The sequence below is a fragment of the Chroicocephalus ridibundus genome, chromosome Z (genome assembly GCF_963924245.1).
Source record: "Chroicocephalus ridibundus chromosome Z, bChrRid1.1, whole genome shotgun sequence".
Classification (NCBI taxonomy): Eukaryota; Metazoa; Chordata; class Aves; order Charadriiformes; family Laridae; genus Chroicocephalus; species Chroicocephalus ridibundus.
The window spans coordinates 1528469-1543019 of NC_086316.1; the positions used below are offsets into that span (position 1 = coordinate 1528469).

The 14551-nt window shown below is 39.3% G+C and overlaps 1 protein-coding gene across 6 annotated transcripts in view; it reads left to right on the plus strand.

Annotated features, from left to right (window-relative positions):
* Positions 1-14551, plus strand: part of MCTP1 (multiple C2 and transmembrane domain containing 1) — a 288478-nt gene that overhangs the window by 119836 nt on the left and 154091 nt on the right. For all 6 annotated transcript variants that reach the window (XM_063320280.1, XM_063320277.1, XM_063320276.1 and 3 more), the window contains exons 3-5: positions 10544-10686; positions 13515-13594; positions 14151-14259. In XM_063320280.1, coding sequence (XP_063176350.1) covers positions 10544-10686; positions 13515-13594; positions 14151-14259 — 332 coding nt within the window. The remainder of the gene's footprint in view (positions 1-10543; positions 10687-13514; positions 13595-14150; positions 14260-14551) is intronic.

A 14551-nucleotide genomic window follows, 5' to 3' on the forward strand; every position in this document is an offset into this window, starting at 1 on the left:
CCCCTTGAAAACTTCAGAGGGAAAGGGAACAGCTTCTCCCCTTTGCATGGGGAGCAGAAAAAAAGTCAGTCCCATCGTTTGCACCCCACTGATCTCTTGTTCTCCCTTGTCTTACGGTAAGCACCTGGCCTGTCGTGTTTCTCTTAACACAGTCTGGCCCTTGGGGTCTTTTCCTCACTTCTCCATCCCAAGAGGAAGGACACACCTGAGGAAACTGCATGGCAGCCTTCGAAGAGGGTGGGTGAATGCCCTTCCCTAAGCCTTTAAGGGACAGTCTGTTCCTATAGGCAGATGGGCTGTCTCAAGTAAATTGTGGGTTTACTAAATAATTTGAGGACATGGTTTAGCAGCCCTTCCTTGGCATTTTACAGTGAAAATTTCCACAAGAATTCGAAAATAAACTCAGTCGTGATACCTCGTGAGACAGCAACAGTTGCTGTGTGTTTCCCGGTGGCAAGGTCTGGCAGAAGCTGCCGGCGAGCGCTGGCTCTGTGCCGCCCGCAGCAGAAACTGGCAGGTACGGGCATGTTTCAAACACCGCTTCAGAAGGCTCATGCGCTCTACCGGCTTCCTCACAACCCTACTGTTTAGGCATCCAAATAAAAGATAGGGTTTTTTGAGCTGCAGAGTACTTTCAGCCAGAATCTACATCTGTGGGGAGCAACCCATTTAATTTAGTGAAAAATTTAATAAAAAATCAACAATACTAATTCTCCAAATAGAGATTTATTTATGATAATTATGGAGCATATAAAGAAATGTTTATTGATAAGACTGAGTGGATATTGAAAAAAATATAATTATGAAACGTAAAAATAACTTTCTAGTTTTTTGAAATATTTTTTGATTAGTTGCTTTTAGGTCAGTTTGCAGTACGCAAAGAAAACTGATATGCAGCAAAGTTGGTAGTTGTATTGAGATGGACTGTGGGCGAAATAACTTAATTGTAGGCTGAGAAATCACAAGCCATATCACAGCAGATCACAATCAATCACAGCAGGCTTCCTGAGCACTTTAGATGCAGTTTAGATTTTTTGATTACTTAACTTATTTCAGATCTATTGAAGTTGATAGTAGAATCTCCGCCAGTTTGAGTGGGCCAGAAGTTCCTCTCTTGTAAAAGTCGCATGTGAAAAATAGTATGAATGATATATTAGAATCCTATAAAAATGCAATAGAAAGCAAACAAGAAAATAATCCTTACCTTCCTGGGACAAATGCTGCCAATAGGTTTCTCACTTTTTCTAGAAGAGGCCATTGGAGGGGTTAAATTTTACAATTAAAAACAGAAACTAGAGAAACTCTCCATTAAGCACTCATAAATAGCCATTCAGAGAGGATCTTTGTGTTTTTGTATTTTGATTACAGGTCAATTTAGAAGAATAGGAGGGAGTTCTAATGAAACCTGGAGTACTCATGCACTGTGTAACATAAACCGTCAGTAAGAAATGATGTGACATACCTTGAGATTATTATCTTCAGGCATGATATAATTTGAAATTTAGAGGAGTCCAGCTCTCTGAAAATGTTTTCTCCAGGGTATGAAGTCAGGGATTTTTTTCCCTGCTGTTTTAAGGCATCATGGGTCTCGTATGGCCATTCAGCTGACCTCATGATGCAGTATGAGAAAGAGTAAAATTGATGTGCAAATTTGTTTACAAAGCTTTTATGAAAACGTACCATTAGGTGACACTCCTGTGATCACATTGTTACCACTCTTGTTAATTACTGGTAGAGAATGCTTTTGGATTAGCACATCAATACAGAGAAATTAAGAAGAGCAGTTTTTAGAACAGACTCATTCTGGTCTTAGCTGACTACTTAGTGAATGCTGTTGTAATTAAAGGCAGAAATGGGAATTTTTGGAATTATGTATGGCAGAAGGGCGAATGAGACAAGAATCGTGGGCACAATCCATCCCCAAGTGATCTTGATCTAAACACACAGACACACGTAGAAGACGGACACAGACTGACGAGGAGGTGTAAGGAGCATCATTTCATCCGCAGAACAGCCCGGTTTTCATGGCAGCAGCGCGACGGGAGGCTTTGGTGTGAGCTGCGTGGGGTGAGGTGGAGAAGGACAAGAAGAGCTGGGTTTAAGTGAGGGCACCCTGTTACGGATGAGCCCAAACTCCTGCTGAAGGCCAAAAAGTTTCATACGAGTGCAGCAGGAGCAGCAGGAGATAGAGGACACAAGGACAAGGTGGGATTTCCTACTGTGTTACCAGTATTCCAGCCCCGTGGGGCTTATTGAAGTGGGAACCGCACTAACTGCCTGCCAATACACTTCATCCAAAGCTCGCGTGACATGGCTTTGTACTTGCTCAGGTTCCTCCTTGTAAATTGTCGTCATTTGGAACTTTTTTGTCCCAAACGGGAAAACTGTAGGTGTGACTGCATTTTTAGTAGTTCCAAAAAAGGGTAGCAGTAATCAAAATTTGTTTGCAGTGAGACTAACAAAATATTCTAGTTATGACACTAGGGATTTTTTTTTTTTTTGGCTATAGCTTTTTTACCATCAGTTAGAAATGGCCGTTTTGGGTTTTCATGCCAGTACTGAGAATACCAGTTTCTTCTTTTTCTCTTCCATGATAAACGCACCAGGGAATTGCTTGTTCAGCAAATAGAGTTATTTAATAATGAATCTCCAATTATTTCCCTTTCTTTCCATTTCATTGCCATGACTCTTATTCTTTATGTTTTGTAGGAACAAGTTTATCATTCACTTTAATTTGACGTGGCAGTGTATTGTGTAGTTAAATGGATTTTTCCTTTGCTAGACGTGTGGAGCATAGTGCTAACGCTGCGGATTACAAAATGTGCGTGTTTACTGCTCGTGTTTGTAGAGGCTAAGCTTTCATTCCTCTTTAATAGCTTTTCTTCTCAAAGAAGATATAAATATTCATAGGAGGGGGAAAAGCGTGCGTTCCTGGATACATCTCTGGATCGTTGTATGAATGTAGGTGTTCACTGAGTAACTCTTTACAAGGCATAAATAAACATGTCACTGAAGCTTTGAATCGTCTTATTCCTCTAGCTATAAAGTAATGGAGATAAAGTGAGAGGACTCTGGCAGCGCTAAAATAAGGTAGACAAAGAAACCTCAGTAGGTTGTCAAGTCACCTGTAGGCTGTTATGCATAAATACACAGCACGTTGGTTAAATGGCGTGGTTTCCATCCCGTGCCGCCGCACTGCTGTGGAAAATGCAGATTCCTGTGTCAAAAGCTGAGTGACGTTCCTGAACAGGCTATTGCAGTGGGAATTCATGCCAAGATTAAAAAGAGAGATTCCTTTTACCAGGTGACCTGTTGGCCTGGGACCACGACGCAGCACTCCAGTGGTCTCCACCACTCCAGTCGCCCATATCCCCGCGAAGCCTTTTACTGGTCCTGAAGGTAAAGTGGCAGAGCATCGGCAGCGGCAGCTGGGCTTGGGGCTTCCAGAGCATCCTCCCCTCGTGGTTCATGTGGAGGAATCTGGTCTGTCAACTCAAAGTCATTGGAAGGCATCAAACACCTCTGCATCCGGTCGTTAAAAGAGAATAGAAAGTCCTGCTTTGTTAACATCATTCTGCTATGTCCATTTTTTTTCAGATGACTATATGCAAATAAGGAAATACCAACATTAAGGTTTTCTAGCTAGATAAATTGAAATATTCTTTTAAGGCGAGATTCGCGTAGTGTGTTTCTGTAATGGTTCCTCATAGTGTAGGTTTTCCTTCATATGACTTTAACTGGGATTGCATATGCAATAAGAATCAGTTTCAACAAAGGTATTAAATAGACATTGTACCTTTTTTTGTTGTGCCAAACATAATCAGGCTGCTAAGGCTTCTATTTTCCCTTCTACCTAGCTTTACGACCGCCCCCCCCCTTACATTTTAAGATTCAGCTTTTATTTCACTTCACATTTAATGTGTAATAAATCATTATCCCTGGGGAATGGGGGAAAACTTGCACATTTTACTGGAGGGAAAGATCACCGACTGTGTTGTTCCGAGGGCAACTCACATGTTTGTCAATTGCAAGCATATATCAAAAAGGCTATTTCTGTAAAAATGGAAGGTATAATGTGTAAGACCGACAGTGAGCTGTGCTTTCTGGACAAAGCAAATCAGAGCCCTCTGTCCCAGAAGAGGTAAAACCTCTTGATTTTGCAAAAGCTGGCTGTCTTGGAAAAAGAAATGCTTTAAACAATTCCAGGAAGATTTTAAGCAATTTCAGGAAGATTATAATTTCAGTTTTTGGGGCAGAGCAAACAGTGTTTCCTTTGATTAAGGGATGTAATTCTGTTTATATTAAAATATATTAACTAGAACAATAATTTGAGCTGCCTGCTCAAAACATTTCTGTGCCGCCTTAAACCCTGTTTGAATGAGCCTGACTTTAGCCATGCTGAAAATGAAACATAAATGTTTTTTTGAAATTAGGGTGGCCATGGCACATTTGCTTTTTGTCTGTTCTGTCCCGTGCCAGTGTTTTTTTCATTCTATTTCACAAGCATAATTAGTATTTACTCAAATGAGTATTTACTAAACTAAGTAACTTTTCATGGGCAGCATTGAAATATAGTACTAACACTGCCTTTTTTACGGCAGGAATGAGTCTTCAAAAGAAAGATAAAAAGCTGTGATTGTTACAACCAATATTTTTTTAATGGGCACTGAATAATTAAAATTCTCTATTCCCTGTTGACTTTTGAGTAGAAGAACTCTCCATCCTGTAGCATCCGTGTGCTCACTGTGAATTTGTAATTGGATCTTCATTCTTAGGATATTAGTTTTCCAGAAGTGCCTTGTATCATTTAAACTAATTAGTGTCATTTTTAGGTGAACTGGGTGGATAATTCTTTGCTAGGTGCATAGAAGGACAGAAAGTAGTATTATTTGTGGAAAAGCTGTAATTTTTAGTGTTGTGGTGTTTAAGGGCTTGCTGAAGACCAAGGAGAAGGTAGGCTTGTCAGCTCTTATACAAGACAAATAATAGCAATTATTATTTCTGTTTGTTAAATTAATATAAAATAAATTATGGTAAGTATTTTCCCTACTTTTCAGAATAAAAGATGGGACAGAGCAGACATAGTCTTCTGTGTTTCTTTTTATGAGATGCTTTGTACTGCAGTTTGGAAGTAGAAAATATGTAAAATGCTGTGAACTAATAGGTGTTTTGCTTGACATACTCAGCTGACACATACTTGAGAACTCTTCCCCGACTTTTTCTTCTACTTTGGTTGTAACTAAGAGAGTCACTGGAGAGGAATTTTATGAAGAGGGGAAGGAGTGTGGATGGGGTCAGAGAGAAGGGGAGCGAGAGAGCTCTTCATGCAATGAATCCAGAACAAATGTTTGTATTAATAATTAAACTTCTCAGGAATTATGACATCAAAGTTATTGCACATCTCTGCACTTCCCTAGTGACTTGCTTTCTTTTCAAATAATTGTAGATCAAATGAAGTGATTCCAAGATTGAAAGTAAAATGGGGGAATAATAGAGCCGTGACAGAGGTTTAGTTATAGTTCTAAGTGTAAAAAGAATTAAGGACATGCTTTTGCCTTATTTGTACTTCTGGAAATGCATACATTGCCTGATTGCCTTGTTGCCAGATTACTTGTGGTGATGAAAAACTCTGTTCCCCCATATTTGTTGTGTGTTGACTGCATTTTAGATTGCGCTTATTCCTGCAGTTTTCCTGCTGTGCCCTGTACAGCAGCAAATCGTATTTTATGACCGTGATTTCCATCTACTACTATTTGAAGCTTCTATTTTTCAAACCACTAGGCTGAAATTTGTCTAAGTATGGTATTTGTTGTGTTACTTGTTGATTTACATTAGGAACTGGATGGGCTGAAACCTTTGTAAGGTTACTACTTAGCCTTAATATCTCTGTAGGGTAAAAAAAAGATGTTGTGTCCAAGTGGTCCATGTGCAGCCGTGGTCAGCACCTACAGGGGAGACCGTACTGGGTGGGTTTCTTTGCTTTTTTCCCTATGACTAAAGCCATCGGGAGAGGAGAAGATGATGGTTTCTCTGATTTGCTCTGTTTTCCTTTCTGAAATCTTTTTCTCAACAGGCGGAAAACCAGGTGTTCCCCAGGGGAAAGTTAGTTTTTTAACTTTTTTGACAAACTGAAACTCGACTTTGAATTGCAGAGTGATGAGCATCTGAACTGTGCAAAAGCTTTTACGGCACAGTCGCTCTTGTTTTTCAGAACGGGCTTGCATATGGCTTTCTGTTCTATTTCAGAAGTTAAACTGTGAGTGGACAGCAGTGGTGGAAAAATGAATGGATTTAGTCGTGCTATAGTTCAACAGTTTTAATTAAATCGGTTAATTAGCATGTGTAATAAATGTTCTTGCTAACTCACCGTTTTTCTAAACTGTGTTTTTTTTCTTGTTGTATGAAATATTGTTCATCTATATTATATTGGCTTTTTATAGCCTGTGTTCTCTCTTTCTAGTGTAAGATTTTAAGAATTGCCTTAAGAATTTGTGTCTGGTTACCGTATGCTATAGGTAGATCTGCAGCTGAGGTTTTTCGGACGTGCTGGTAGCTTGGCCAGACTGCAAAAATACGGTAGAGGAATATGGAGACCTCTGCCTCGTCCTTTCTGTCTCATTAGCGCCAGTCGTGGGGGAGCAGTCTCAAGCTTGTTACTCGGTCTCACGGTTGCATTCACCCCTGTGTTCCCTGTTGAATTTGTTCCTGTAGCAGTTTATCACATTATATTATATTTAATAAGGAACAAAGGTTGTTCAACAAGTGGTCTAATCATGTTAGAAAGCCTGTTATGAAGCCCTGGGAAACAATTAAGTGAATTATACAATTTATTGGGATTGCATCTTCTTTCTGTCCAGTACAACTTTGGCTATTATTCTGGCCAAACGTGCCTGTGCTGTATTTCCACTCTATTACACAGCTCCCGTTCCTTCCGAGAAGCAGTTTAGTATTCCTTTGAACAAACATCCTGAATATTTCGCTGGCAAAATATCCTTTAATCTTCTTTTATGTCTGCTGATGAGATTAGTGGATGTCCTGCAAAGCAAAATCCATTTCGGAGGTGTGTGCCGCGCGCCCCTGGTGCTGGTGCCAGCGTTGGCCCCGCGGGGCGGCGGGAGAAGGTGGTTCTCAGACGGGGACGGCGGCCGCGGTGGTGGAGAGTTTCTCTCCTGGACTACAGCAGCATCTTTCCGTGTCTGGTTCCCAGCGTTTCCCAGGAAAAGAGAGGCTGCCACCCTGTGCCGGCAGTCCTTATTGCCTTTACGCATGGCGCTTCAACAAGAGAGCAGCGTCTCACAGTTTGGGGTTTTTTTGTGAGAAAAGGCTTTAAGCTCGCGAGTGAAGGCTCATGATGATGTTCTTAGCTGCTACAGATAAGACAAATGTTTGTGCAATTAGGCCTTAGTGTGTCGTGTTCATTTGAATGGTTTGGTAAGCAGGAAACCGATGAAAAGTCTGAGACTCAAATAGCAAGAATCTGTGACAGTTACCAGGTTTTTGCAGGCTCAGCGTGAGGCATCTTTAGTTTTTTTCAGGTTTTCTGTCATGAGCTTGTAATCACTGTTAAAAATCAGGCCCCCAAGTAAACTGAATTTGTTTTTCTCTTTAAAAGAGCGAAAATACATTAATTGAATCGTTGCTGTTGATTAAAATTACATATCAGTATATTATTACATAATGTATTTAAATGCTATATTGAAATATGCATTATTAACGGTGCAATATTAATATGAATGCACAATTAATATATTAAAATTGTATAATATGTGTGAAAATGGTTGTTATTCTATATTAAGGCTGGGACCCTGTGGCAGAGAGCAGTGCTGGGGGTGGTTTGGTGCAGTTCAGCAGAACTGAGAGAGGACCACGTTTTGGTCTCTGTTCTGCTCCTCCTTCTGCCCTCCCATTAGTGAAGGTATTACTGAATGATTGCATGGCTGATTATTTATTTTCTTTTTAGTCTTGCCTTTCTTTATACATATACTTTTAAAAACTTGATGGTCTCTCTTCAAGGAATGGAAGAGCTCTGTGAAGGACGTGGAGCTTTTAACTCAGTGGACCTAATGAGTTCTCAGCTTTAAAGTAAAGATGGGTTCAGGGAAACTTCGTAATGGTTCTCAGCTCTCATAGCACAGAGATACAAACCCTGAGGTTTTGTGATGTATTGTAAGTGGAACTGACATTTGACCCACCCTACTACTAAATTTACACATAAAAATGAATTAATATCTGGATCTTAAACTGTTCATTGGGTATGTATCTCACAAGAGTGTTTTACATCGACTTCACATTTCAAGAGTTTTTAAGATTTGTGAAGTCTGCACGGCAAAAGATAGTGCCTAAAGGCCAGGTATCTGCGCTTCATGGCAACCGTGAGGAAAATTATCGGGAGAATTATGGCTTGCGGAGGAATTACGGCTTGGGTTACTGATGTTGATTTGTTGGTGTCCCATGTTCGAAGTATTCTTCAGATTTCACAGAATTAATTCAGATGTGAGATCTTTGCCCTGAAAAGCATCACCACTACTTGAATAATGAAGGAAAAAGTTAATTGTGCCAGACTAAACGTTTTGACGCCACTGAAATTCTGCCCCAGTAATTTCAGAAGGGAATGACGGTAACTCTGACACATGTGAGATCAGAGTTTTCCGCCACTATGGTTTTTTGAAAGGGATATATAATTTTAGGTAAAGAGTACTGACATCTTGTGGCTGCATGAAATAGTGCCAAGAGCTCAGGTCGTGCCAGCCTTTATATTTAGAAAAGTATGTTGCAGTTTTAACAAAAGCTAATGACTGCATTGCCCGGTGAGGGTAAACACAATCCTCTAGAATATGCTGGTGTTGTGAAAAGCGTTAAAATTAGGAAAAAAAAAGGTTGTCTTATAATTTTGCTGTTGCTTATGAAAATGCAATTATTATTCGTGCTAGAATTATTGTTTATTTTAAGATAGTCATGGATCAATCAAACTGATCTTATTAAGGCTCAGAAGTAGCTGAGAGAGAAGTAGAAATATGAATCCCATCCAATATTTTAAATTAAAATGCATTTCACTTACATAACAATGAAATATTACCAAGTGGCATTTTAGGAAAGGTATCAGTTTGAATTTTCTATCCAGCTCTTTTTCTTTTGTTAAAGACTTAATTGTATTTTCGTAATCAAAATGTGCAGGAAAAGACAAGTAGTCTCTCTTCAGTCCACCATGGAGGTGGTTTCATGAGGACCGTCGCAGGCACAACTGCTGTGTCCTGTAGCAGTGCCCTGGTGCCCACCCGGCTGCAAAATGACAGAAGAGGCCCTTGGCCACTTCTGCCCCTCTCCTGCCCCCACGTTCACTCTCTTTCCCCCTTCCCCAGCTCAGGTCAGCCCAGGGGGAGTTGGGGTCAGGTGTGGGTAGCAGCACCGCAGCGTGGTGTCGGCGACCAGCACGTAACAGTGTGAAACCTTGTGGCTGGGGAAAGTGATTTATTTTAAACCAAGACTGATTCTGGTCTGATTTGCTGTGACGCTCTCAGACCGCACGCCCACACTCACAAGCACAGATGTGTTATCTGGGTCTTGCACGGTGGGGAGGGGAAGGACGGCAACCGACAGGTCCTCCTCACGTCTCTGGGGCTTCCTCTAGTGGGGTGACCATGTCTGTGCTGGCTCTGGGTGTCCATTTTGTACCTTCTGGGAGCTGGGATTGTTCTCTCATCTTGTCACACCTTTGTGTGCACCATCAGGTTTTTGCTTGCTGTCCGTTGTCTCCTCGCGTGGGTGTCTTGCGAAGAGGACACAGATGTGCTCCTGGGTGGCTGCCAATCTCTGTGCCCCCAGCACATGCCACCCCAAGAGCCCTCCTTCCACCGCTTGTTCCTTCCACATCCATTCTCCGTTTGTGCCATGTTTAACATTTCTCTCTCCGTTCTCCTCAGGGTCGTCTTTCTGGTCATAGTTAATTGGTGTTCAGTTGTATCAGGGGCTTAGCCCTGTGCTCTCCTGTGGGTGAAGCATGTGAACTCTGTGGACTGACGTTAGAGTTGATTTGCTCATCATGAGCGTCGTAGGAAGTGTTTCTTCGTGGAAGAGCGAAGCCTGGACACAATAAATCCAATGAAGAGTTACACTAGTGGTGTCAGTGGAGCCTGTACCTTTTCAAAGGCATACGATAATTAGATTAATGTTTCACAGAAACAATTTTAATTTTATCATCTGATTTTTCTGATTGCATTAAGTCAATATCATGGTCCTAACAAGGACATAATTCTGTTAACTGAAAACTACACTTCAGTAGCCAGGATTTCATGTATGACTTTCAATACAGATTGCAAACAATAGAAAGTGATGCAAGAACCCATTTGATGCTAACGCAGTGAATTACCGGAGTAATGACACTGTGGAAAATAATAAATTGTGACAATAAAAAATTCTGTTCTCAGCTGCTGTTTTTAATTTACTTATCAGTAGAAATTACATTTATTTCTGTTTAAGGTAATTTAGTCTCCATTCTCTTAATGTATTAGAAGAACATAATTAACAGTATGTATGTGTCTAACAGGAACCAGTGATCCCTATGTCAAGTTCAAACTTGGAGGAAAAGAAGTATTTAGAAGTAAGACAATACACAAGAACCTCAATCCTGTGTGGGAAGAAAAGGCTTGCATTCTTATAGATAACCCAAGAGAACCGCTGTATATAAAGGTGAGACGCTATCTTACTTATATCTGTCAAATTACAACAGAAGAGTTGTTGAAAGAATTTGTATTTTGTGATTTTTGTATGCTGGAAAATTTATTGTGCAATAGTGCATTACTCAAGATTATTTAGAGTTACATTAAACACATTACATCTGTTTAACGATGACATCAAAATTCCCCCCCCCCCAAAAAAAAAAGGAAAGATAAATACAGATATTTTTGTATATTTCAGGTCGTAATTGTTCTATACTTCTTTAGTGTGATCTTAGGAGAAGGTCAGAGAAAGTGAACTGTTTCATGATGATGGCATCCCCTTTATTTATGGAAATATTGCATAATTCTGATATGAAGCATAATCTATCTCATTAAAACCAATCATTTGCTGAGGTTACTTTGAGAATTTATCAAGATGTGTACCCAATTCTTCCAGGTTTTGATTTTTTTTCTATTTGTACTTGAAGACTTATTTTTTTTGCTTATATGTTTCATAATGCTTTATGCTCTTTTTTAATTTACCTTGTAACTCCGCTTAGTGTATCACAGGTGAGGATAATTTTGTCATAATGGAGGCATCACTTATTCCAAAATGACAGATAGAATTAGTTTAAATCAGAGAGGCCAGCAATGCCCAGAGTAATTAGCAGCAGCGCCACTAGTAATTCTTAGCTATCCATATTGGAATGGAAACTAGAAAAACTGTGATTATTGTTTTACAGGCATGGAACAGAAAGGCATTTCTCTGGTACTTTCCAATAGTTTATGGTGATCTATATCCAAGAGTTATCTTTAATTGTGTAAAACAAAGTAGGTAAAAATCAATTTCTAAAAATGTTATTGTAAAAGCTGTACTCTTAGGGTTCCAATTAGAACATACGTCGGTAAAAATACTTGGAGAGGGATTGGAAACTTCAGTCTTACCTAAGTAATCCTTTTAATTGGTCTGAAATGATATAATGCTTCAGATCACTATCAGTCTTAATCTCAAAAACATGCAAAAATTTTAACTGAAATACAAATGTGTAGGGTTTTTTTTTAGTGAAAGAATGCCACTTCAGCAGCCCTTGAGCATTGATCTGCTGTATGTTTTATGTATTCTGCGCAGATAAAGTACATCGCTATTAGAAAAGCATAAAGTTAGTTAGAATTCCCAATTGGCATTTTCCTCCCCGTATTAAGGTTAGTGACACATAAGGAACAAACCCGTGCCCAGCACTGTGAAAGAGGGAGGCAGATTCAAAGAAGAACACTCACAACACAGCTGCCTGGTTTGGTTCATTCATGCCAAGCACCAACCCTGCGCTAGGGTCACAAGGGAATAGGTGTGTGCATTTTTTATTTTTTTTTCCAAGAAGAGTGTGTGAAGTGGTATAAGGTCTGTGTTCTGGACACACTGCATGAAATATTCCCGTTTTTATGGCTTTTTCAGGTTTTTTTCAGTTTTTATATAGTCCAGATCCACATGATTAAGTTGTACTTAGCTGAAAATATTTATTTGACGTTTTCATCTTGGTACTTTTCAGGGGGAGAAAACAATTCTATTTTGCAACATGAACTGAGTTTTCACCATTTGTTTTTTGTTTCCCCGTTAGAATGTGTCTTAGACAGAGACAATATGAGTGTTCCCACTCAGGTAGATCAATGGATGTGAGAGTCTTGTGCTTAGATCCTGCATTCCGCCCTGGAGTCCTGCAGCACTGCTGTTGCCACTGGGCTGTGGGATTGCTGTTATGCGGCCGTCAGCCCGGTCCATGTTAAGGTCTTTGTAGAAGATGAACAGCTCTAACTGCCTCCTGGAAAAGAGCTTCTGTACTATAACAGTTATAGTATTTTTATTAAATTTTAAGACCTTGAACCTCAGTTAAATGTTCTCATTCCTAGCTGTTCCCAAGTCTCACTCTTACTTGGAGCTAAAGGCATGTTCTGGTCCTCAGAAATTCTCATGGTGATATTTGCCAGGAAAATTTAACTTACCAAGAATATTTGATTTTTATAATTAACATTTTCCCATTTCTTATTTTTGTACTTTTGTGTCAAACCTTTTCCTTGTTGCCATCCCCCCTTTTTTTATTTATTTCCCTCCAAACACCATCCCCAGTTTATTTTCCATTTTTCCTAATGACTTGGGGAAACATAATCCGTCTCAGGTCATCGATGCCATTCCACGTACTGGCCACAGATTCCTGCTTGGATGTCATTAAATTTGTCCAGATGCTTTCTCTTTTAGGTAGCAAGTTAGCAGACAGCGTCCTCATAGTAGAGTAATAAATGTCACTCTTCCCTTTCATGTATCCATTAAGTTTTCATCTTAGATTATAGTATTTCTAAAGCCTAGAAACTTATACAACCTTCAAAACCTACAATTTCATCATTTCTAGTACTGATGAAAGTGCTGTAATAACCCACTTTTCACAATCATACCCTGCCCTCCTGCCTGTCTTTTGCAAAATTGATAAGGGCATCAATTCACGCATAGCAAATCAATGGTTCTGCTTAACTTCGGTTATTCTTTTGCTCTTCCTTCTTTCAGTGCTTATGCTTATAAAAATGCTTCTTTTTTTTTTAAATAAAATTGATGTTCACATACGGGATCTACTAGTAGTAGTATACCCCTGTGCCTGTACATGATGCACGAGCAGTTTCAAACATGTTTTGCGGCCACAAAGTTGGAGGTAACTTTCCGATAGCCCTGGTTTGACATGTGAGAAGCCTGTGGGTTAACTCTGGAAAAGGGAGTTTCAAGAACCATTCATGAAGCAAGAAAATATGGGAAAAAAAAAAAGAAAAAAAAGATTTCCAATACTGAAAAATGCATTTATGTCCTGTGCATCTTAGGTCTTCGACTATGACTTTGGACTTCAAGATGACTTTATTGGTTCGGCATTTTTGGATCTCACCTCATTGGAATTAAATAGGTATGGCACAAACAGGCCTACAGAGTAATTTTTTATGGTTGTGTGCTAATATAGTGTTTGTGGAATTGCAAATAGAACATTATGCTGGAAAATAATTATATGAACCTACACTACATAAAACTAGCCAAGGAAGAGCACTTATGTTTAGGAAATTACTGTAATATGAATGTTAATAATATATTAACTGATCATGCACAGCATTTTTTATAGTGTCTATGGAGAGGTTAGTTTTATAAACACTTCAGTCTGTCTTGTTTTTACATTATCTTCATTCACAGCATTACCACCTACTGTTTAACTTATTTTTTTCCAGTTTTTTAATCCATTAATGTTACAGTTCTTCACTACATATAAGTACTTAACAAGGAGTAACAGTATTTAGTATTTATTTATGAGTGTTTAGACTGCTATACTTAAAAGTAGAAATAGGGTAAATTTGTGACACCATTTTCAAGTAGATTCATGTAAATGCAGATGCCTTTAATTCTCACGATTCAGAAATTTCATTATCTGAGAGCCTGAAATCAAAATAAATGCATATACTTTTTTCTTCCAGGCAAACAGATGTTACCTTGAGTCTGAAGGATTCTCACTATCCTGACCATGATCTGGGAAGTATATTGTTATCAGTTCTGTTGACTCCTAGAGAAGAACAGCGAGAAGTGGTAATTTCAAATATTTTAATACGTGTCATCACTCTTGTGATTGTTTTATGGTTGGATGACTTAAAGAACAAGAGCAAACTACATATTCTGAGATTAACTTGATTTTTCTAATTCTTAAAATAATTCTGGACAGTGTTTCTGGTGTAGTACGGCGTACTTCGCCTGAATTGGATCCTCCCTGAAATAGTACGGAGGGATCCAGGGGGAACACAATGTTCAGCAGTTTCAGATGAAGTCAGGTGCAGGTGAACGGTGATTAATACGGAAAAATATCAGTAAACCACTGGTGAAG